Genomic DNA, 24,204 nt, shown 5'->3' with positions numbered 1-24,204 from the left:
CACGACGGTCGACTTCGAACTTCATGGCCACTGGCGGTGGTGCGCCTGCTCTGTGGCAACCGCGTCCAATTAATAGCAACAATCAGCGTTCAGCGCTCGACGCTCGACGCTCGCCATCGAAGAACGTAGCCGCCGTCTAGCAGATATCAACCGGTCACTAGCCACATCCATCAGCATCACTACAGACCAGCGGAAACGACCGGAAAATGAACAACAAGTCGACTGCCACACCAGCGAGCAGAAAACCCGCAGACTTTTCACACTCCAGACCACCACCGACCACCACCATCAACGGGCCACCGCCCGGCCACCAACCTCACTCCCACACGACAACTTGCCTTCCTTCACACAACCGAGTGAGCGAGTACCGACCCGTCCGACATACCGGCCGACCAACTGAGAGCCATGAAGTTCACCACTCTCGCCGTCACCACGCTAGTCGCCGTCGCGTCCGTCGCGTCCGCCAACGACTACCAGCCGGCTCTCAGAGCTCTCGCCGTGCCCGAACCTGTTGCTCCTGTCGCTGTGGAGCACAGCGTGCAGCAACCCGCCGCGGCCACTGCTTCCGTCGACGCTGCCGGCAAGGAGGCCACGCATGCCGACAACAAAGACGGCGACGAGAAGAAGAAGAAGGAATGGGGCGGCGGCGGATTCGGATGGGGAGGCCCGTGGGGAGGCTGGGGAGGCTGCGGTGGTTGGGGTCGCTGCGGCGGATGGGGTGGCTGGGGTGGCTTCGGCGGCGGCGGCTTCGGCGGCTGGGGATGGTAGATAGAAGGTCACCACTACCGCGCTCACCTCTCACGCAAACGTATCGACCGGCCGACTGCTTGTGCCTGTCGACGGCAGCCGCAAGCGCTTGCTATCGATGCCGCGGTTGTCTCTTCAGTGCCAACAGCAGTCTCATACAGCTACTGCTGCTAGTAATCACTCCATACAAAATAATTGAGAATCCAGACTTCTTTCTTGCCTTTTCGTCCCTTGTCTTGCTCGATTGCAAAGCTGGCCGGCAAGTCCGAGCTTGTATCTTTCCTGCCGATTCAATCCAATAACAGTACTACGACTTTGACCGGCCAATGGCGGCCACTACCGTCACGAACCAGCAGCCCAATACTGATGCAAACAACAACTAACTTCTCCACTGCAAGCGGCATACCCACTGCATCACGACGGTCGACTTCGAGCTTCATGGCCACTGGCGGTGGTGCGCCTGCTCTGCCTACGCCGTGGCAACCGCGTCCAATTAATAGCAACAATCAGCGTTCAGCGCTCGACGCTCGACGCTCGCCATCGAAGAACGTAGCCGCCGTCTAGCAGGTATCAACCGGCCACTAGCCACATCCATCAACATCACTACAGACCAGCGGAAACGACCGGAAAATGACCAACAAGTCGACTGCCACACCAGCGAGCAGAAAACCTGCAGACTTTTCACACTCCAGACCACCACCGACCACCACCATCAACGGGCCACCGCCCGGCCACCAACCTCACTCCCACACGACAACTTGCCTTCCTTCACACAACCGAGTGAGCGAGTACCGACCCGTCCGACATACCGGCCGACCAACTGAAAGCCATGAAGTTCACCACTCTCGCCGTCACCACGCTAGTCGCCGTCGCGTCCGTCGCGTCCGCCAACGACTACCAGCCGGCTCTCAGAGCTCTCGCCGTGCCCGAACCTGTCGCTCCTGTCACTGCGGAGCACAACGTGCAGCAACCCGCCGCGGCCACTGCTTCCGTCGACGCTGCCGGCAAGGAGGCCACGCATGCCGACAACAAAGACGGCGACGAGAAGAAGAAGAAGGAATGGGGCGGCGGCGGATTCGGATGGGGAGGCCCGTGGGGAGGCTGGGGAGGCTGCGGTGGTTGGGGTCGCTGCGGCGGATGGGGTGGCTGGGGTGGCTTCGGCGGCGGCGGCTTCGGCGGCTGGGGATGGTAGATAGAAGGTCACCACTACCGCGTTCACCTCTCACGCAAACGTATCGACCGACCGGCTGCTTGTGCCTGTCGACGGCAGCCGCAAGCGCTTGCTATCGATGCCGCGGTTGTCTCTTCAGTGCCAACAGCAGTCTCATACAACTACTGCTGCTAGTAATCACTCCATACAAAATAATTAAAAAGCCAGGCTTCTTTCTTGCCTTTTCGTCCCTTGTCTTGCTCGATTGCAAAGCTGGCCGGCAAGTCCGAGCTTGTATCTTTCCTGCCGATTCAATCCAATAACAGTACTACGACTTTGACCGGCCAATGGCGGCCACTACCGTCACGAACCAGCAGCCCAATACCGATGCAAACAACAACTAACTTCTCCACTGCAAGCGGCATACCCACTGCATCACGACGGTCGACTTCGGACTTCATGGCCACTGGCGGTGGTGCGCCTGCTCTGCCTACGCCGTGGCAACCGCGTCCAATTAATAGCAACAATCAGCGTTCAGCGCTCGACGCTCGACGCTCGCCATCGAAGAACGTAGCCGCCGTCTAGCAGATATCAACCGGTCACTAGCCACATCCATCAGCATCACTACAGACCAGCGGAAACGACCGGAAAATGAACAACAAGTCGACTGCCACACCAGCGAGCAGAAACCCGCAGACTTTTCACACTCCAGACCACCACCGACCACCACCATCAACGGGCCACCGCCCGGCCACCAACCTCACTCCCACACGACAACTTGCCTTCCTTCGCACAACCGAGTGAGCGAGTACCGACCCGTCCGACATACCGGCCGACCAACTGAAAGCCATGAAGTTCACCACTCTCGCCGTCACCACGCTAGTCGCCGTCGCGTCCGTCGCGTCCGCCAACGACTACCAGCCGGCTCTCAGAGCTCTCGCCGTGCCCGAACCTGTCGCTCCTGTCACTGCGGAGCACAGCGTGCAGCAACCCGCCGCGGCCACTGCTTCCGTCGACGCTGCCGGCAAGAAAGCCACGCATGCCGACAACAAAGACGGCGACGAGAAGAAGAAGAAGGAATGGGGCGGCGGCGGATTCGGATGGGGAGGCCCGTGGGGAGGCTGGGGAGGCTGCGGTGGTTGGGGTCGCTGCGGCGGATGGGGTGGCTGGGGTGGCTTCGGCGGCGGCGGCTTCGGCGGCTGGGGATGGTAGATAGAAGGTCACCACTACCGCGCTCACCTCTCACGCAAACGTATCGACCGACCGGCTGCTTGTGCCTGTCGACGGCAGCCGCAAGCGCTTGCAATCGATGCCGCGGTTGTCTCTCGAGTGTCAACAGCAGTCTCATACAACTACTGCTGCTAGTAATCACTCCATACAAAATAATTGAAAAGCCAGGCTTCTTTCTTGCCTTTTCGTCCCTTGTCTTGCTCGATTGCAAAGCTGGCCGGCAAGTCCGAGCTTGTATCTTTCCTGCCGATTCAATCCAATAACAGTACTACGACTTTGACCGGCCAATGGCGGCCACTACCGTCACGAACCAGCAGCCCAATACTGATGCAAACAACAACTAACTTCTCCACTGCAAGCGGCATACCCACTGCATCACGACGGTCGACTTCGAACTTCATGGCCACTGGCGGTGGTGCGCCTGCTCTGCCTACGCCGTGGCAACCGCGTCCAATTAATAGCAACAATCAGCGTTCAGCGCTCGACGCTCGACGCTCGCCATCGAAGAACGTAGCCGCCGTCTAGCAGATATCAACCGGCCACTAGTCACATCCATCAACATCACTACAGAATAGCGGAAACGACCGGAAAATGAACAACAAGTCGACTGCCACACCAGCGAGCAGAAAACCCGCAGACTTTTCACACTCCAGACCACCACCGACCACCACCATCAACGGGCCACCGCCCGGCCACCAACCTCACTCCCACACGACAACTTGCCTTCCTTCACACAACCGAGTGAGCGAGTACCGACCCGTACGACATACCGGCCGACCAACTGAAAGCCATGAAGTTCACCACTCTCGCCGTCACCACGCTAGTCGCCGTCGCGTCCGTCGCGTCCGCCAACGACTACCAGCCGGCTCTCAGAGCTCTCGCCGTGCCCGAATCTGTCGCTCCTGTCACTGCGGAGCACAACGTGCAGCAACCCGCCGCGGCCACTGCTTCCGTCGACGCTGCCGGCAAGGAGGCCACGCATGCCGACGCAAAGACGGCGACGAGATGAGAGACGGATGGGGCGGCGGCGGATTCGGATGGGGAGGCCCGTGGGGAGGCTGGGGAGGCTGCGGTGGTTGGGGTCGCTGCGGCGGATGGGGTGGCTGGGGTGGCTTTCGGCGGCCGGCGGCTTCGGGCGGCTGGGGATGGTAGATAGGAAGGTCACCACCCACCGCGCTCGCCTATCCCACAAAAGGATCGACCGGCCCGACTGCTGGTCCCTGTCGACGACCAGCCGCAAGCGCTTGCTATCGATGCCGCGGTTGTCTCTTCAGTGCCAACAGCAGTCTCATACAGCTACTGCTGCTTAGTAATCACTCCATACAAAATTATTGAGAATCCAGACTTCTTTCTTGCCTTTTCGTCCCCTTGTCTTGCTCGATTGCAAAAGCTAGCCGGCAAGTCCGAGCTTGTATCTTTCCTGCCGATTCAATCCCAATAACCGTACTCCGACTTTGACCGGCCAATGGCGGCCACTACCGTCACGAACCAGCAGCCCAATACTGATGCAAACAACAACTAACTTCTCCACTGCAAGCGACATACTCACTGCATCACGATGGCCGACTTCGAACTTCATGGCCACTGGCGGTGGTGCGCCTGCTCTGTGGCAACCGCGTCCAATTAATAGCAACAATCAGCGTTCAGCGCTCGACGCTCGACGCTCGCCATCGAAGAACGTAGCCGCCGTCTAGCAGATATCAACCGGCCACTAGCCACATCCATCAACATCACTACAGACCAGCGGAAACGACCGGAAAATGAACAACAAGTCGACTGCCACACCAGCGAGCAGAAAACCCGCAGACTTTTCACACTCCAGACCACCACCGACCACCACCATCAACGGGCCACCGCCCGGCCACCAACCTCACTCCCACACGACAACTTGCCTTCCTTCACACAACCGAGTGAGCGAGTACCGACCCGTCCGACATACCGGCCGACCAACTGAAAGCCATGAAGTTCACCACTCTCGCCGTCACCACGCTAGTCGCCGTCGCGTCCGTCGCGTCCGCCAACGACTACCAGCCGGCTCTCAGAGCTCTCGCCGTGCCCGAACCTGTCGCTCCTGTCACTGCGGAGCACAACGTGCAGCAACCCGCCGCGGCCACTGCTTCCGTCGACGCTGTCGGCAAGGAGGCCACGCATGCCGACAACAAAGACGGCGACGAGAAGAAGAAGAAGGAATGGGGCGGCGGCGGATTCGGATGGGGAGGCCCGTGGGGAGGCTGGGGAGGCTGCGGTGGCTGGGGTCGCTGCGGCGGATGGGGTGGCTGGGGTGGCTTCGGCGGCAGCGGCTTCGGCGGCTGGGGATGGTAGATAGAAGGTCACCACTACCGCGCTCGCCTATCACACAAAAGGATCGACCGACCGGCTGCTTGTGCCTGTCGACGGCAGCCGCAAGCGCTTGCAATCGATGCCGCGGTTGTCTCTCGAGTGTCAACAGCAGTCTCATACAACTACTGCTGCTAGTAATCACTCCATACAAAATAATTGAGAATCCAGACTTCTTTCTTGCCTTTTCGTCCCTTGTCTTGCTCGATTGCAAAGCTGGCCGGCAAGTCTCGAGCTTGTATCTTTCTTGCCGATTCAATCCAATAACAGTACTACGACTTTGACCGGCCAATGGCGGCCACTACCGTCACGAACCAGCAGCCCAATACTGATGCAAACAACAACTAACTTCTCCACTGCAAGCGGCATACCCACTGCATCACGACGGTCGACTTCGAGCTTCATGGCCACTGGCGGTGGTGCGCCTGCTCTGCCTACGCCGTGGCAACCGCGTCCAATTAATAGCAACAATCAGCGTTCAGCGCTCGACGCTCGCCATCGAAGAACGTAGCCGTCGTCTAGCAGATATCAACTGGCCACTAGCCACATCCATCAACATCACTACAGAATAGCGGAAACGACCGGAAAATGAACAACAAGTCGACTGCCACACCAGCGAGCAGAAAACCCGCAGACTTTTCACACTCCAGACCACCACCGACCACCACCATCAACGGGCCACCGCCCGGCCACCAACCTCACTCCCACACGACAACTTGCCTTCCTTCACACAACCGAGTGAGCGAGTACCGACCCGTCCGACATACCGGCCGACCAACTGAAAGCCATGAAGTTCACCACTCTCGCCGTCACCACGCTAGTCGCCGTCGCGTCCGTCGCGTCCGCCAACGACTACCAGCCGGCTCTCAGAGCTCTCGCCGTGCCCGAACCTGTCGCTCCTGTCGCTGCGGAGCACAGCTTGCAGCAACCCGCCGCGGCCACTGCTTCCGTCGACGCTGTCGGCAAGGAGGCCACGCATGCCGACAACAAAGACGGCGACGAGAAGAAGAAGAAGGAATGGGGCGGCGGCGGATTCGGATGGGGAGGCCCGTGGGGAGGCTGGGGAGGCCCGTGGGGAGGCTGGGGAGGCTGCGGTGGTTGGGGTCGCTGCGGCGGATGGGGTGGCTGGGGTGGCTTCGGCGGCGGCGGCTTCGGCGGCTGGGGATGGTAGATAGAAGGTCACCACTACCGCGCTCGCCTATCACACAAAAGGATCGAACGGCCGACTGCTTGTGCCTGTCGACGGCAGCCGCAAGCGCTTGCAATCGATGCCGCGGTTGTCTCTCGAGTGTCAACAGCAGTCTCATACAGCTACTGCTGCTAGTAATCACTCCATACAAAATAATTGAGAATCCAGACTTCTTTCTTGCCTTTTCGTCCCTTGTCTTGCTCGATTGCAAAGCTGGCCGGCAAGTCCGAGCTTGTATCTTTCCTGCCGATTCAATCCAATAACAGTACTACGACTTTGACCGGCCAATGGCGGCCACTACCGTCACGAACCAGCAGCCCAATACTGATGCAAACAACAACTAACTTCTCCACTGCAAGCGGCATACCCACTGCATCACGACGGTCGACTTCGAGCTTCATGGCCACTGGCGGTGGTGCGCCTGCTCTGCCTACGCCGTGGCAACCGCGTCCAATTAATAGCAACAATCAGCGTTCAGCGCTAGAGGCTCGACGCCAGCTCTCGAAGAACGTAGCCGCCGTCTAGCAGGTATCAACCGGCCACTAGCCACATCCATCAACATCACTACAGACCAGCGGAAACGACCGGAAAATGACCAACAAGTCGACTGCCACACCAGCGAGCAGAAAACCCGCAGACTTTTCACACTCCAGACCACCACCGACCACCACCATCAACGGGCCACCGCCCGGCCACCAACCTCACTCCCACACGACAACTTGCCTTCCTTCACACAACCGAGTGAGCGAGTACCGACCCGTCCGACATACCGGCCGACCAACTGAAAGCCATGAAGTTCACCACTCTCGCCGTCACCACGCTAGTCGCCGTCGCGTCCGTCGCGTCCGCCAACGACTACCAGCCGGCTCTCAGAGCTCTCGCCGTGCCCGAACCTGTCGCTCCCGTCACTGCGGAGCACAACGTGCAGCAACCCGCCGCGGCCACTGCTTCCGTCGACGCTGCCGGCAAGGAGGCCACGCATGCCGACAACAAAGACGGCGACGAGAAGAAGAAGAAGGAATGGGGCGGCGGCGGATTCGGATGGGGAGGCCCGTGGGGAGGCTGGGGAGGCTGCGGTGGTTGGGGTCGCTGCGGCGGATGGGGTGGCTGGGGTGGCTTCGGCGGCGGCGGCTTCGGCGGCTGGGGATGGTAGATAGAAGGTCACCACCACCGCGCTCGCCTATCACACAAAAGGATCGAACGGCCGACTGCTTGTGCCTGTCGACGGCAGCCGCAAGCGCTTGCTATCGATGCCGCGGTTGTCTCTTCAGTGCCAACAGCAGTCTCATACAGCTACTGCTGCTAGTAATCACTCCATACAAAATAATTGAGAATCCAGACTTCTTTCTTGCCTTTTCGTCCCTTGTCTTGCTCGATTGCAAAGCTGGCCGGCAAGTCCGAGCTTGTATCTTTCCTGCCAAATTCCAATAACAGTACTACGACTTTGACCGGCCAATGGCGGCCACTACCGTCACGAACCAGCAGCCCAATACTGATGCAAACAACAACTAACTTCACCACTGCAAGCGGCATACCCACTGCATCACGACGGTCGACTTCGAACTTCATGGCCACTGGCGGTGGTGCGCCTGCTCTGCCTACGCTGTGTCAACCCGCGTCTATTAATAGCACCAATCAGCGCGAAACGCTCGACTGCTCGCCTTCGAAAACGTATCCGCCCGTCTAGCAGGTATCAACCGGCCACTAGCCACATCCATCAACATCACTACAGACCAGCGGAAACGACCGGAAAATGAACAACAAGTCGACTGCCACACCAGCGAGCAGAAAACCCGCAGACTTTTCACTCTCCAGACCACCACCGACCACCACCATCAACGGGCCACCGCCCGGCCACCAACCTCACTCCCACACGACAACTTGCCTTCCTTCGCACAACCGAGTGAGCGAGTACCGACCCGTCCGACATACCGGCCGACCAACTGAAAGCCATGAAGTTCACCACTCTCGCCGTCACCACGCTAGTCGCCGTCGCGTCCGTCGCGTCCGCCAACGACTACCAGCCGGCTCTCAGAGCTCTCGCCGTGCCCGAACCTGTCGCTCCTGTCGCTGTGGAGCACAGCGTGCAGCAACCCGCCGCGGCCACTGCTTCCGTCGACGCTGCCGGCAAGGAGGCCACGCATGCCGACAACAAAGACGGCGACGAGAAGAAGAAGAAGGAATGGGGCGGCGGCGGATTCGGATGGGGAGGCCCGTGGGGAGGCTGGGGAGGCTGCGGTGGTTGGGGTCGCTGCGGCGGATGGGGTGGCTGGGGTGGCTTCGGCGGCGGCGGCTTCGGCGGCTGGGGATGGTAGATAGAAGGTCACCACTACCGCGCTCACCTCTCACGCAAACGTATCGACCGACCGGCTGCTTGTGCCTGTCGACGGCAGCCGCAAGCGCTTGCAATCGATGCCGCGGTTGTATCTCGAGTGTCAACAGCAGTCTCATACAACTACTGCTGCCAGTAATCACTCCATACAAAATAATTGAGAATCCAGACTTCTTTCTTGCCTTTTCGTCCCTTGTCTTGCTCGATTGCAAAGCTGGCCGGCAAGTCCGAGCTTGTATCTTTCCTGCCGATTCAATCCAATAACAGTACTACGACTTTGACCGGCCAATGGCGGCCACTACCGTCACGAACCAGCAGCCCAATACTGATGCAAACAACAACTAACTTCTCCACTGCAAGCGACATACTCACTGCATCACGACGGTCGACTTCGAACTTCATGGCCACTGGCGGTGGTGCGCCTGCTCTGTGGCAACCGCGTCCAATTAATAGCAACAATCAGCGTTCAGCGCTCGACGCTCGACGCTCGCCATCGAAGAACGTAGCCGCCGTCTAGCAGATATCAACCGGCCACTAGCCACATCCATCAACATCACTACAGACCAGCGGAAACGACCGGAAAATGAACAACAAGTCGACTGCCACACCAGCGAGCAGAAAACCCGCAGACTTTTCACATTCCAGACCAGCACCGACCACCACCATCAACGGGCCACCGCCCGGCCACCAACCTCACTCCCACACGACAGCTTGCCTTCCTTCACACAACCGAGTGAGCGAGTACCGACCCGTCCGACATACCGGCCGACCAACTGAAAGCCATGAAGTTCACCACTCTCGCCGTCACCACGCTAGTCGCCGTCGCGTCCGTCGCGTCCGCCAACGACTACCAGCCGGCTCTCAGAGCTCTCGCCGTGCCCGAACCTGTCGCTCCTGTCACTGCGGAGCACAACGTGCAGCAACCCGCCGCGGCCACTGCTTCCGTCGACGCTGCCGGCAAGGAGGCCACGCATGCCGACAACAAAGACGGCGACGAGAAGAAGAAGAAGGAATGGGGCGGCGGCGGATTCGGATGGGGAGGCCCGTGGGGAGGCTGGGGAGGCTGCGGTGGTTGGGGTCGCTGCGGCGGATGGGGTGGCTGGGGTGGCTTCGGCGGCCCGGCGTTCGGCGGGGCTGGATGGTAGATAGAAGGTCACCACCACCGCGCTCGCCTATCACACAAAAGGATCGAACGGCCGACTGCTTGTGCCTGTCGACGGCAGCCGCAAGCGCTTGCTATCGATGCCGCGGTTGTCTCTTCAGTGCCAACAGCAGTCTCATACAGCTACTGCTGCTAGTAATCACTCCATACAAAATAATTGAGAATCCAGACTTCTTTCTTGCCTTTTCGTCCCTTGTCTTGCTCGATTGCAAAGCTGGCCGGCAAGTCCGAGCTTGTATCTTTCCTGCCGATTCAATCCAATAACAGTACTACGACTTTGACCGGCCAATGGCGGCCACTACCGTCACGAACCAGCAGCCCAATACTGATGCAAACAACAACTAACTTCACCACTGCAAGCGGCATACCCACTGCATCACGACGGTCGACTTCGAACTTCATGGCCACTGGCGGTGGTGCGCCTGCTCTGCCTACGCCGTGGCAACCGCGTCCAATTAATAGCAACAATCAGCGCGAAACGCTCGACGCTCGCCATCGAAGAACGTAGCCGCCGTCTAGCAGATATCAACCGGCCACTAGCCACATCCATCAGCATCACTACAGACCAGCGGAAACGACCGGAAAATGAACAACAAGTCGACTGCCACACCAGCGAGCAGAAAACCCGCAGACTTTTCACTCTCCAGACCACCACCGACCACCACCATCAACGGGCCACCGCCCGGCCACCAACCTCACTCCCACACGACAGCTTGCCTTCCTTCACACAACCGAGTGAGCGAGTACCGACCCGTCCGACATACCGGCCGACCAACTGAAAGCCATGAAGTTCACCACTCTCGCCGTCACCACGCTATTCGCCGTCGCGTCCGTCGCGTCCGCCAACGACTACCAGCCGGCTCTCAGAGCTCTCGCCGTGCCCGAACCTGTCGCTCCTGTCACTGCGGAGCACAACGTGCAGCAACCCGCCGCGGCCACTGCTTCCGTCGACGCTGCCGGCAAGGAGGCCACGCATGCCGACAACAAAGACGGCGACGAGAAGAAGAAGAAGGAATGGGGCGGCGGCGGATTCGGATGGGGAGGCCCGTGGGGAGGCTGGGGAGGCTGCGGTGGTTGGGGTCGCTGCGGCGGATGGGGTGGCTGGGGTGGCTTCGGCGGCGGCGGCTTCGGCGGCTGGGGATGGTAGATAGAAGGTCACCACCACCGCGCTCGCCTATCACACAAAAGTATCGACCGGCCGACTGCTTGTGCCTGTCGACGGCAGCCGCAAGCGCTTGCAATCGATGCCGCGGTTGTCTCTCGAGTGTCAACAGCAGTCTCATACAGCTACTGCTGCTAGTAATCACTCCATACAAAATAATTGAGAATCCAGACTTCTTTCTTGCCTTTTCGTCCCTTGTCTTGCTCGATTGCAAAGCTGGCCGGCAAGTCCGAGCTTGTATCTTTCCTGCCGATTCAATCCAATAACAGTACTACGACTTTGACCGGCCAATGGCGGCCACTACCGTCACGAACCAGCAGCCCAATACTGATGCAAACAACAACTAACTTCACCACTGCAAGCGACATACTCACTGCATCACGACGGCCGACTTCGGATTTCATGGCCACTTGCGGTGGTGCGCCTGCTCTGTGGCAACCGCGTCCAATTAATAGCAACAATCAGCGTTCAGCGCTCGACGCTCGACGCTCGCCATCGAAGAACGTAGCCGCCGTCTAGCAGGTATCAACCGGCCACTAGCCACATCCATCAGCATCACTACAGACCAGCGGAAACGACCGAAAAATGACCAACAAGTCGACTGCCACACCAGCGAGCAGAAAACCCGCAGACTTTTCACACTCCAGACCACCACCGACCACCACCATCAACGGGCCACCGCCCGGCCACCAACCTCACTCCCACACGACAACTTGCCTTCCTTCACACAACCGAGTGAGCGAGTACCGACCCGTCCGACATACCGGCCGACCAACTGAAAGCCATGAAGTTCACCACTCTCGCCGTCACCACGCTAGTCGCCGTCGCGTCTGCCAACGACTACCAGCCGGCTCTCAGAGCTCTCGCCGTGCCCGAACCTGTCGCTCCTGTCACTGCGGAGCACAACGTGCAGCAACCCGCCGCGGCCACTGCTTCCGTCGACGCTGTCGGCAAGGAGGCCACGCATGCCGACAACAAAGACGGCGACGAGAAGAAGAAGAAGGAATGGGGCGGCGGCGGATTCGGATGGGGAGGCCCGTGGGGAGGCTGGGGAGGCTGCGGTGGTTGGGGTCGCTGCGGCGGATGGGGTGGCTGGGGTGGCTTCGGCGGCGGCGGCTTCGGCGGCTGGGGATGGTAGATAGAAGGTCACCACTACCGCGTTCACCTCTCACGCAAACGTATCGACCGACCGGCTGCTTGTGCCTGTCGACGGCAGCCGCAAGCGCTTGCAATCGATGCCGCGGTTGTCTCTCCAGTGCCAACAGCAGTCTCATACAACTACTGCTGCTAGTAATCACTCCATACAAAATAATTGAGAATCCAGACTTCTTTCTTGCCTTTTCGTCCCTTGTCTTGCTCGATTGCAAAGCTGGCCGGCAAGTCCGAGCTTGTATCTTTCCTGCCGATTCAATCCAATAACAGTACTACGACTTTGACCGGCCAATGGCGGCCACTACCGTCACGAACCAGCAGCCCAATACTGATGCAAACAACAACTAACTTCTCCACTGCAAGCGGCATACCCACTGCATCACGACGGTCGACTTCGAACATCATGGCCACTGGCGGTGGTGCGCCTGCTCTGTGGCAACCGCGTCCAATTAATAGCAACAATCAGCGCGAAACGCTCGACGCTCGCCATCGAAGAACGTAGCCGCCGTCTAGCAGGTATCAACCGGCCACTAGCCACATCCATCAGCATCACTACAGACCAGCGGAAACGACCGGAAAATGAACAACAAGTCGACTGCCACACCAGCGAGCAGAAAACCCGCAGACTTTTCACTCTCCAGACCACCACCGACCACCACCATCAACGGGCCACCGCCCGGCCACCAACCTCACTCCCACACGACAACTTGCCTTCCTTCACACAACCGAGTGAGCGAGTACCGACCCGTCCGACTACCGGCCGACCAACTGAAAGCCATGAAGTTCACCACTCTCGCCGTCACCACGCTAGTCGCCGTCGCGTCCGTCGCGTCCGCCAACGACTACCAGCCGGCTCTCAGAGCTCTCGCCGTGCCCGAACCTGTCGCTCCTGTCGCTGCGGAGCACAGCTTGCAGCAACCCGCCGCGGCCACTGCTTCCGTCGACGCTGTCGGCAAGGAGGCCACGCATGCCGACAACAAAGACGGCGACGAGAAGAAGAAGAAGGAATGGGGCGGCGGCGGATTCGGATGGGGAGGCCCGTGGGGAGGTTGGGGAGGCTGCGGTGGTTGGGGTCGCTGCGGCGGATGGGGTGGCTGGGGTGGCTTCGGCGGCGGCGGCTTCGGCGGCTGGGGATGGTAGATAGAAGGTCACCACTACCGCGCTCACCTCTCACACAAAAGTCTCGATCGGCCGGCAATTCTCGACCGGCCGGCCACTTGTACCTGTTGATGGCAGCCGGAAGCACGTGCTATCGATGCCGCAATCGTCTCTCCCAGTGCATATTTCGTGCAGCAGTCTCATACAAGTAATCACTCAATACAAACTAGTTGAGAATCCCGACTTATTTCTTGCCTTCTCATCACTTGTCGTGGTCAGTTGTAAGGCTGACAGCCACCAGTAGTCATCTACCACAGGCCGGCAAGTCTGAGCTGTAGATTCGTATCTTCCTCTCCTGTCGCATCAAGCCATTCAACCCTCGACAGCAGACGTCATTTCTCGCGTTCTCTTTTATGACACCGTGTGGACATCCACTAAGGCTGCGCGCTTTCTGATTGTCTCGATCTTAGTCCACGCACTCAGCCATGCTCGAGAACGAGGAGTTGTTGGCGCACTTCCGCCAAATGAAGTGTCGTAGATCGGACAGTGTGTGTACAAATTGTGCCGCTACCGGTATTAATAGGTTTTGTATGATTTAAGAGTAGAGATGGTTTCAGATTTGAAGAGTAAAAAAGTTTAAAATACACAAAAACGTTTTAAACAGTTTAGAAGTATCCAAAATTCCAAAATTCATAAGGAATCCCAAAGGTACCCGGGCGAAAGAGAGGATTGGGCTCTGCTCATGGCGACAAGGGGGAAAGATACTGGCAGCGGGCCGCCACAATGGGAGAACATACAGCAAAGATCATCTGGGGATACTCCCCGCAATCTACACGCAGCTTTCGGAAGGTTCCGCTCGCCCCCCAGCTCGGCACTACGGAAGACTCTTCGCTACAGCCCTTACCAAAGAGGTTCCTCTCCGCTAAGCCCGCCAGAGGATCTTACGTCGCCGGCAACAGGCTCGCGTAGGGTGATGTTCTCGCCTCCACCTCACTCGCCACCTCCATCCCGACCCCTTCCGACACCAGCACCAGCGCGATCCCCCCCCCTATGCCAACCGTGGCGGAAGTACCTCGCTCAGCAACACCATCGCGTCCTCCACGTGCTTCTACTCCTACACGATCGCCCAGGCCTCCTCACGCTTCGTCTTGGTCGCCCATGACTTCTCTTAATCCCGCGCGATCGCCTCGTACTCCAGGGTCATCTCGTCGTTTTCGAGTGTCTCCACTGAAGGTCGGACGCCCGCGTGATGAAATCTGGAATCACTATACTATTGCGCGTGAGAATGGGAAGAAACACGGGCGGTACAATTACTGCGGAGTTCTTAAAAAGAACGGTAAGCCTAGTGGAAACTTGTTGGATCACTTGGTGAAGCCTAACAAATGCCCTAGTGTTCCCAGAGATGTTCAAATCTCTCTCCGACCTACTATAGCCCCTTCGCCAACACTACCGCCGTCCCAACACACTGTGGAACCCGTAAAGAACGATCTTGACCAGGAAGCATTTGAAATGGCACTTGCACGAGTGTTTTTTGTCTGCGCCCTGCCGTTCATATTACTGGAAGCTCAAGTGTTTCGAGATTTCATGGCTATGGTGGCACCGACACTGGAGTTGCCGTCGAGGCAAAAGCTAAGCACGGTGCTGGTACAAAACGTTCAAGATGATGTTCGTATGAAAGTGGTCGATCTGATCAATAATCATACCTACGTGTCACTCGTGACCGATGGTTGGACGGATACCAACAGCTCGAGTATTATAAACTTCATGGTGGTTGCTCCAGGGATGCCTTCCATGTTTTGGTCGTCGTGGTCCACTAGATCAAAACAACACACAGCCCGATACTTTGCGGATGAAATTGAAAAAGTAATCGGTGAAATTGAGCGCGAGACTACTGCTCAAGTCGTTGGTGTTGTCACTGACAATGCGAGCAACATGCGGAGTGCGACGGAACAAGTTCAAATTCGGCGTCCAAATGTGGTCAGTGGTGGCTGTGCGGCTCACGTCCTAAACCTACTCATGCAGGATGTATCTCGTTTTGATGCCGTCAAAGCTGTAGTGACAAGAGCAGTGGCTGTCACACGCTTCGTAAGGGACCACTTAGCTCTGTTGGACGAGTTTAAGCGATTGCAGCGTGGAATTAGAGACTCTGGAATGAGGGCTCGAAGTCTCGTATTGCCTGTACCAACACGTTGGTATTCTATCCACGCCTGTATGCGGAATGTGCTAAACAACCGAGAAACGCTGGAAACACTCTTTTTGGACCCGAGCTATGAAACTTCTAGATCGTTATCGTGGAACTCCGTCCAATCGAAAAAACTACGCCTCGTTATCGAGTTGGTTCGGCATGATGGCTTCTGGAGCAGTTTGCGAACTATTGTGCGTATGTTTGACCCCATTATAGAAGCTCTCCGGGCTCTAGAAGCGGACAATGGATACATTTCCGGAGTGTATACATGGTTTCGATGGTTACGGTATCATATAGCGTATGGTGTGACTTCGGCTAATGAAGAAGAACCGGAAGGAGAGTTTGCAGTATTAGATGCTAATGGAGAAGAACCAGAGGCAGAGTTTGCAGAATTAGATGCTATTGGCTCCGAAGAAGAAGACCATGATCAGGCAGTAGATGGGATCGGGATGCTCAGTCATGCAGCCGAAACCATGTCGACGACTACTTCTGTCCAAGAAAATATGAACCAAACTGCCACTGCTGACCTTCCTGATGGCGGCGAGTATCAACGTATTACCGCAGTTCCACTTGGTCAACTTCAAATTTTTTCGCAAGAAGATATTAAAACGATGGAAGAACGTTCATTCAAACGCAATGGCTGTCGCGTTTTTACTTGACCCGGCCATTAGCTTCGACGACTTCGTCGGTGATGATGACGAAAATGTAGATGAGCAAGTTTGCATGCTGGCAACACGATGCGGCCTGATAACTCCTGCGAATATGGCCAAATTGACCGCCGAGATTCTCAAATTTAAATGCATGAAGCGGAGGGGTGGTGAAGATCTACGAATGAAGTATTTAGAAGCATCTCCACGTGATTATTGGGGTGCCAAACACGAAAAGAGCTACCCTCTTCTCAAAAAGGTAGCTTAAATGGTATTTGCGGTTCCTACGTCGTCAGCAGCCAGTGAGAGGGCCTGGAGTATATTCGACCACATTCGCTCCAAGCGAAGGAACAGGCTATCAGTTGAAAACGTTGAAAGGCTTGCCTATATCTACATCAACTATGGCACAATTCAAAGTGATGACATCGACCTTGCAAGGCATCAATCGTGTCCTGAAAGTGTAGATATCCTCAATTAAATACAACGCGCTCTTATGACTTAAATCTGTAGCTGAAAACCCATAAGTCATTCTTTAATTTGCAGCACAAACAAGCATGCCCATCCTCCCTCTAGACGGTCTTTGGATAGAGCCCACCTCGCAGAATTGTATCACTAATGCGTCGTGGTTGATCAGCAGCGCCTGAAGACTTCGAACGGCATCATCCACCGTCTGCGTATTGGGCGGATACTGCAGGCAACTGACACGTAAGATAATCTTCATGAAATCGGTGAGGTAGAGTTTCTTGTGACCCAGTGTCAGATAACTAAGCAACTTACTAGAGCGAATTGCTTCATGAAGGCATCGCGAATTTCCTCCGTGTAAAGGAATCGGTTCATTCGCATCCTTCGGGGCCACTGGCTGTGTATTCCCCTGCATTAACATGTCCACAGCTTTGACAGGCGTATCACAAATATTGACTAGAACAACACAAATAAGAAGTCAGTCACGCACAATATCGTAGACATAGGCAGAAAAGAGGTAACGTACTTCGGCCGTTCCAAGAACTAGAGCTGTGTGAGCCTGCGGTCCCGGTTTGCCTTCTCTTAGGCTTCTTGCATGAGCTCGAGGCTTGCAGCTACTGCCAGGTCGGGCAGTGAGCAATGCGCCAGCGTCTCGTGCAGTATCCTAGCTTGTGCTGGCACTGGCAGTGAAGTAGTGCCGCAATGCTGCTCAATGACCCTCAAATGAGAATATTCTGTCTGTTAGTTTTAGATAGTTTTGAATTTTGAATGGAATTTCGGACGTTTCTGGAAGTATATTAGACAGTTTTAAATTAGTCCAAAACCATCCCTATTTAAGAGCAGTGCAATCGGAACAAGATGGAGGCTGCCGCAGAGATGGTAGCGTGTTCATTGCGTCAAACACACGCGCCGCACTAACCCGTTGCTCATATTGTCTGCCTCCTTGTTGACCACAGAGCCCGATTCTGCAGGAGAAGCTTAATGACGTGCTGAGCAGGTGCCTTCAGACTCAAATTCCTTCCTACATGTACAACGTATTGCTGACTGTTGATGCGAATTTCCGCTGCAGATACGACGCGTTGGAAGCCATTCTGGTGTGTACCTCCGAAGGTGTTCCGCTACTCAAAGGTACACCTCGAAATTGTCACCCTTTCGAGCTCCTTGAAGCAATTTTAACGTGGTATTTGCTGCTAGTATCTGCTGAGGAGAAGTCGGAGCTGTCATACGAATACACGGAGACGGTGCTGCCGACAGTCTTTGCAGGGGCGGCGGAGCAGGTGCGATAGTAAGTGTATAAATTACAACTATAGGACGTTGACAGATCTTGTGCCTTGTAGATCGGAAAGCTTAAGTTCGGAGCCGTGCAGAGTGTGACCGCCTTCTTCGACGACGTGGTGCTGATCCACATCAACCACGCGCCTCTGGTCATCACTCTCGTGGCTCCCAACTCTCCGCACATTGGTGCACTCCACGCTCTAGCCAGCGAGTTGCGTCCTGCCCTCACGCCGCTCAAGAAATGCGTCGAGAGCGCAGACGTGCATTAAAACTCCTCGGCCTCATAGTCCGAGCTCAAGATCGGAGTATTGGAAGTCTGTGCAGCTGCGTTAATAATGAGCATGCATCTATCTCTTACCTTGTGGTTCAATGTTACAATTCGCTTGCCTCGGCGTCTTCCGTGGCCGCTTTACTGGGGCTCGACTCTCGTCGGTGATGCGTGTCTCCGTGGCTCACCAGCATTGCTTGCGGTTTGTCTGGATAACTAGCGACCGTAATGGCAGCAGGGGCGATCATTTCGTCCTGTTGGGCTTCTCTGGAATCCGCGTCAGCTTGAAGGAGCCGCTCCGTGTCTGTGTTGGCATGAAGAGGACTCGGTCTTAGTGTGCTGCTTGTTTCGGTGCCGCTAGCCTCCGCAGAGAACGAGTTGGGTCGACTGAGTGGTCTCATCCTGGGCCTCGTGTCTTCAAGCTCCTCTTCGTGCTCCTGCATAAGTGGCACCTTCTCGATGATCTCGTCGAGCTCCACAGTATCCGCCGAGAGCTTCTTCGTAGCGAGGATGTCCAGTTTAATGCACTGCCACTCGACACGCACGAAGTTCCAGATGATACGACGCACGACTTCTGCGACCTGCGAGACGAGCTTGAAGTGCACCCCGCGGTGCATCCAATCCCACCACTTGGTGACCCACAGAATGCGCAGAATAAAGTCCACGACGATGACGAGGTAGTAGATCTTGCGTGGTCGGTACGTCAAATGGTGGCGCAAGAAGGCAACTCGACGAGGTAGTTTGGGCTGGCCGAGACCCCAGTCCATGACGACGTCCCATAGGAACGAGTACAGCGAGTTAAAGACAGCGCACAGCAGGAAGAAGCTGCTCTGTTCGGGTCGTGCCCGTCCAATCAGCATCGGATACGCCCCCACCGAGATCACCAGCAGACTGGAGCAGTATTTCATCGTGTTTAGCAAGTGAAGAAACCGGTCGTTCACACTTGTCGTCCGTTGAAATGAGATTAAACACTGCGTCGCTCGGATTCTGAAAGAAATAATTTAAAGGGAAAAAAAGTTAGAAAAGGTGATAAATAACAACGGCCACGAAGATGTCCACTTGCATGTAAGGTGTACTCGCCGCGAAGTACGGTAGTGGCGACTCCTTGAGTTTGGAGATATACGACTCTCTCAAATCTTTGGGCTCGCTAGTGAACGACATCAACAGCAGCATGAGCGCCACTGACAGATCCTGTATGAACTTGGACAGCGACGTCATTCCGTCGGCCATGAACACCTCGATAAAGGGTGTAGCGTGTGTAGGCAGCTTGAAGGAAAACTGCTGGAAAGGCCAGAAACAACGCGCCAACTTACGCAGTACGAACATGCGGAATTTGTAGTGCAGGACGTCGAACGGACACAGCAGTAGCGAGGCGGCCACAATCGCGTAGCCCAATAGCAGCATCTCCATACGCGTCTCATCTACGCCAAAGGCGCCACCCCGTCGGGCCGCTTCTCCGTTGAAGAGCAGCAATTGCACCAAACACATGAAGAGTCCCGTCTTGAAGATGCCGTCGGCTGTCGGCACCTCGTCCGGCCGCATGTCCATGACCCTATCGAAGGCCAAGTTGTTCCTTTTGAAGACACGCAAGTTGGCCGCCAGGCCCAGCAAAAAGGTGTTGACGGCCAGCGGCCCGCACACGAAGAACCACGTGTTGACATGGTACGGCGCCGGGAGCTGCTCCGCCATCTTGGGCCTGACGAAAGTGGGCAGTGGTGTCGCCTGTTACAGTATCATCTAGGTTCTCGTGATTGGACAGTTTAAAATAAAATAGACGCTGCGATTGGATGGAAATGCTCTTGTTTTGACAAAATTGAAGCCATGCCACGTACGTGAGCAATTATGAAAGGAATTCTTGCAGATGAGAGGAATGCATTTGGTGTTTACCACGTCGTGGTACAGTCTCTCGTCGTGGTGTAGCTCTAAAATGGGAATTACTTGCGCACGTCCACAGCGTCGGCCTTCTTGATGAGCTCAATCATGCTGGTGTGGATGTCGCCCTTGTTGTTGGACACCACGATGTTTCGTGTGCTGAGCGAGAATGGAGTGCCGTCGCTGTTGGTCACTTCACCGCCGGCCTCCTTCACCAACAGTGCACCTGCTGCCACATCCCAAGAGTTCAGGTCAAGCTCGAAAAATGCCTGCCATCACCACAGCATACATAATACGTCAGAAAACAATTGATAACACCTCCGCGTACAGACAACTGACGCACCGATTGACGTCCAGCTGCTGTCCATGCGAGCTCGATTGCCGCAGCTCCCTGTAGACGGAGACCTCTGCATTTAGCAGAGAACTCGCGTGCGCAGTCTAGCATGGGCAATCGTACGCTGTCCTTGGTTCCGATGCCGAAGCCCACAAGAGCTTCGGAGAACGAGGCCTCGTGACTGACATGCGCTGGTTGGCCGTTGAGGAATGTGCCTTTGCTCTTCTGCGCCGTGAAGATCTCGTCACGGTACGGATCGTAGATGACGCCAACTACAACCTCGCCCAGACGCGCGCAGGCCACGGACACGACGCTGGCAGGACGGTGGTGCACGAAATTGGTGGTGCCGTCGATGGGGTCCACAATCCAGAGCCACTCCTTGCTCACCATGTCACGCAGCGCTTGAACGGAGGCCTCGCTACCAGGCTCGACGTTCTCCTCGCCCAGGAACTCGTGGCTGGGGAACGTCTCCTTAATGGTGGCGAATACGAGATCCTGGCATTGCTTGTCCACGACTGTGACCAGGTCGTCCTTGCTGGACTTGGTCTTCTCCACGCGTGACGTACTCAAGTGCGACTTCATGTGGGCGCCGGCAGCACGCGCGGCCGCAATAGCCACCTGCAGCATCGCGTTGATGTCCGTGAGGTCAGGAGCGGGGGCAGCCATGATTAGATGTGCTCGACGAGTCGTAAGTTGTAGTGATGCTGCATCTGTTGCAACTGTGACCTCTAATTGCGATATTTACGGTACTGTTGTTTTGATCGTTCGATTGTGTTTTCAGAAAGTTCCTAACATGTGAATCTCCAGAAGATGTCGAATTGACTTGCTAAAAATACCATCGGGGAGCAGAAAAAAAACTACTAATAGGCTGGAAGCATATGCGCGGTGAGCACTGGTGAGCATTATTAGAAAGGAGGGATGGCAGTTGCAGCTCAATTCCGCTGCGACGATGAGCGCGAGATGTGACTCAGCAGACACCCGAACCGTGATCAGCCGACTGTACTCAAAGATTTGTAGACAAAGAGTCCGTGTGGCTGACCTGGATTCAGTAACTTCGGAGAAATGGGCGACAAACTATTATCAACAGGAGAGGCTTCGTCGCAAGGGACAACAATGGAGAACGCTGCAGTTTTTGGAGCTTGTCTCGCCGTCTTCGGTCTCACGGTAGTAGGACCAATCGTGCTGCTATTGCTCTTCACCGCTACCAACTACCTCTCGCCAGACGCCACATTCCTCATCACGTCCGACAACAGCTTCTTCGCGTTTACTGAGCGAGATTTATCGATGGCTGGTGGGCACCGACTGTTTGGGGACCTGTAAAATCGTGTTATTAACGTATGTAATGTACAATAAAGTATCTCTCACCAGCGGGCCCCCTTTTACAGCATTCACCGGAATACCTCCAACAGATTCATTGTACAACTATAGTTCTCTCGGTGCGGATGCTATCGCACTGGGCGAGTCTCTAGATACCAGCGATGCGCTATGCCAAAGCAGTGTAAACGAATGGGGCTCAGCAATGAACGTTCTTACGGGTACTGCTCAGCAAGTCATGGATGTCATTACCACCCTCAACCTCAGTATTTCCATGCAAACAAGACGAGAGCTTGAGCTTGGAATTGAACGTGCAAAGGAGTGCGTAACTACGTGGAGTATCATGGCTCTTCCTCGGTTGTTTTTGTACCCGATGGATCTAAACAGTACCGGATTCGCCGAGATCCCCGCCGTAGCCATCAACATCGCTCCTGATATAACCGAGTGCCGCCCTGACGTCCCCATGGACTATACGCTTCTCGGTTCAAAGATGGCGTTGGACACCAACGGTCGGGACTTGTTGGCTGTCGTTCCTGAAGCTCTAATTTTATTTCCTTACAGCTTCAGTAGCACTATGGCCCCCGTTTCGCGCAGCGTTCAAGCCTCCGAGACTAAATATGAAGTTACCTCGGTGCTCGAACCTTTACTGCATGCATACTACGGAGGCTGTCGGGTGCACGAGGTGAACTCATCTGGCGTGTTCATCGAAAGCACCTGTGAGATCTCCGAGCACTGGGCCAGCTACGAACTCATGGTGCAATCTCCAGACGACATGCCACTGTGCAGTACGAGCGATGTTTGTATTCACAATTACTACAACTCACAATGGAAATGGGTTAGCGAAACCTCGACTGCAAAGCCGAATCGCGTCGCCATGTACATGAACACCTTCAGAAGTCGATATGCCGACAAAGTGGGCATCAGTGTGCTACCAGGGATAGTTGTCATGCAGATCTTCGTCATGGGAATGGTCAGTCTTTACGAAGTGATGTCACACAAGCGATCCGTTTTGCTGACTCAAATCTGGGCGTATCGATGTCAGAACGGCAAAACGCAAGTGGTTTATCTGGCCGAAGTGGCGTATCACCTCCATTACAACTCGGATTTGTATCTACTCGGGTTCTCCACTGGTACGCTGACAACTGAGTCGCTCGCGAATCTCACGTGCTGCTTCTATGCCTTCTCGTATTCGTTCATCAATCTGGCAAAGGCGCGGTCAGGAGACCAACAACTGGATCAACACTTCCAACTTACGTGGGAGGCCACTCAAGTTGTCATCACTGCGTGTGTGGTGACAACGCTGCGAGTGGTGCAACGCAACCCGTTGGAGTCGATCCTTTCGACAAATGCAGAAATTTTACGCAAGACTTCGGCGCTTGGTGCTAAATACTGTGGTCTCAACGATGCTTTTATTATGTTCACGATCAACGCACCGACAATGATTACCCTTTTGTCTACACTACTTGGTCTCTTGGCAGTAACTACGTCGATGTTAGTGAAGAAAACCAGTCCGAAGGTGAAGCGAGCGGTGTTGTTGTCTCGGGGCTCACAGGGAAGTTTCAGAGGGATCAGTCCATACCGTCGTGACTGGGAAGATCACGACGCTGCGCTTCAGGTTCAATAAGCGGAACCAAGCAGTTCCGGTTCGAACTTGTCCAAAATACAGTCGCCTCACTTCCTTTGAGGAGAACTGTCTGGGCTCACCGTTCCGAAAACACTTTCACGATTGCGGTGATTTCGCGTACGAAACGTACAACGGAAAACGATGTACCACGGTGGAAGCGCTGTTGCTGACAGGGTATCTCTACTATGGAGAACATATTTACCAAGCCACTTCGGTGTTGCTGCTCATCGTAGCACGTTTGCTGCCACGGAAGCTTCTCCGCACGTTTAATGTGCTCATTTTACGATGGCATTTGAATCCGACAACAGGAGTATTAACGCACGCCTTGTCCTGTACGTGGTATGCAGCGAGTAAGGAGAACCACGCGCTAAACGGGATGACTCCGGTAGCTTAAAAGTTGAGTCGTGGCGGACTGAGGCATACATGTACTCTCAACCGCATATGAACACCTACTTCTGCGGAAACCTTTTCGCAATTGAAGGTGAACGACGGAAGTACATGCTGTGACCGCCATTAATGAACGTAGTTTTTTGTAGCTATCCGAGGTTATGGAGCGAGTCGAGGGTTCTCCAAAATAGAATCCCCACTGGACTTATGCATTCACACGGAAATCAATTCTTGGCTAATCCGGATTTTTGCTTTGATATTCCTTACTTAAACGTCA

The 24,204-nt window shown here is 55.7% G+C and overlaps 4 protein-coding genes across 4 annotated transcripts; 2 read left to right on the top strand and 2 right to left on the bottom strand.

Annotated features, from left to right (window-relative positions):
• Positions 1 to 16,136: 16,136 nt before the first annotated feature.
• PITG_09568 (uncharacterized protein) lies at positions 16,137 to 17,228 on the bottom strand (the record flags this gene model as incomplete). The annotated part of the gene is made up of 3 exons (XM_002903151.1): positions 16,137 to 16,322; positions 16,987 to 17,079; positions 17,169 to 17,228. 3 exons carry the CDS (start codon positions 17,226 to 17,228, stop codon positions 16,137 to 16,139), a joined length of 339 nt encoding a protein of 112 aa, XP_002903197.1.
• Positions 17,229 to 17,689: 461 nt separating this feature from the next.
• On the top strand, positions 17,690 to 18,485 carry PITG_09567 (uncharacterized protein; the record flags this gene model as incomplete). Its single annotated transcript, XM_002903150.1, has 5 exons — positions 17,690 to 17,732; positions 17,810 to 17,850; positions 17,923 to 17,981; positions 18,048 to 18,130; positions 18,191 to 18,485. The coding sequence occupies 5 exons, from the start codon at positions 17,712 to 17,714 to the stop codon at positions 18,395 to 18,397; spliced, it is 411 nt and encodes a 136-aa protein (XP_002903196.1).
• Positions 18,486 to 18,500: 15 nt separating this feature from the next.
• PITG_09566 (inositol monophosphatase, putative) lies at positions 18,501 to 21,268 on the bottom strand (the record flags this gene model as incomplete). Its single annotated transcript, XM_002903149.1, has 4 exons — positions 18,501 to 19,383; positions 19,583 to 20,118; positions 20,343 to 20,537; positions 20,612 to 21,268. 4 exons carry the CDS (start codon positions 21,266 to 21,268, stop codon positions 18,501 to 18,503), a joined length of 2,271 nt encoding a protein of 756 aa, XP_002903195.1.
• A 618-nt stretch (positions 21,269 to 21,886) lies between these two features.
• Positions 21,887 to 23,934, top strand: PITG_09565 (uncharacterized protein; the record flags this gene model as incomplete). Its single annotated transcript, XM_002903148.1, has 3 exons — positions 21,887 to 21,906; positions 21,971 to 23,496; positions 23,552 to 23,934. The coding sequence occupies 3 exons, from the start codon at positions 21,887 to 21,889 to the stop codon at positions 23,932 to 23,934; spliced, it is 1,929 nt and encodes a 642-aa protein (XP_002903194.1).
• Positions 23,935 to 24,204: the final 270 nt, after the last annotated feature.

Source organism: Phytophthora infestans, genomic scaffold, assembly GCF_000142945.1.
Source record: "Phytophthora infestans T30-4 supercont1.15 genomic scaffold, whole genome shotgun sequence".
Taxonomy (NCBI): domain Eukaryota; phylum Oomycota; class Peronosporomycetes; order Peronosporales; family Peronosporaceae; genus Phytophthora; species Phytophthora infestans.
The sequence above is the reverse complement of the archived record's forward strand: the minus strand, read 5'-3'. Positions and strand labels throughout refer to the sequence as shown.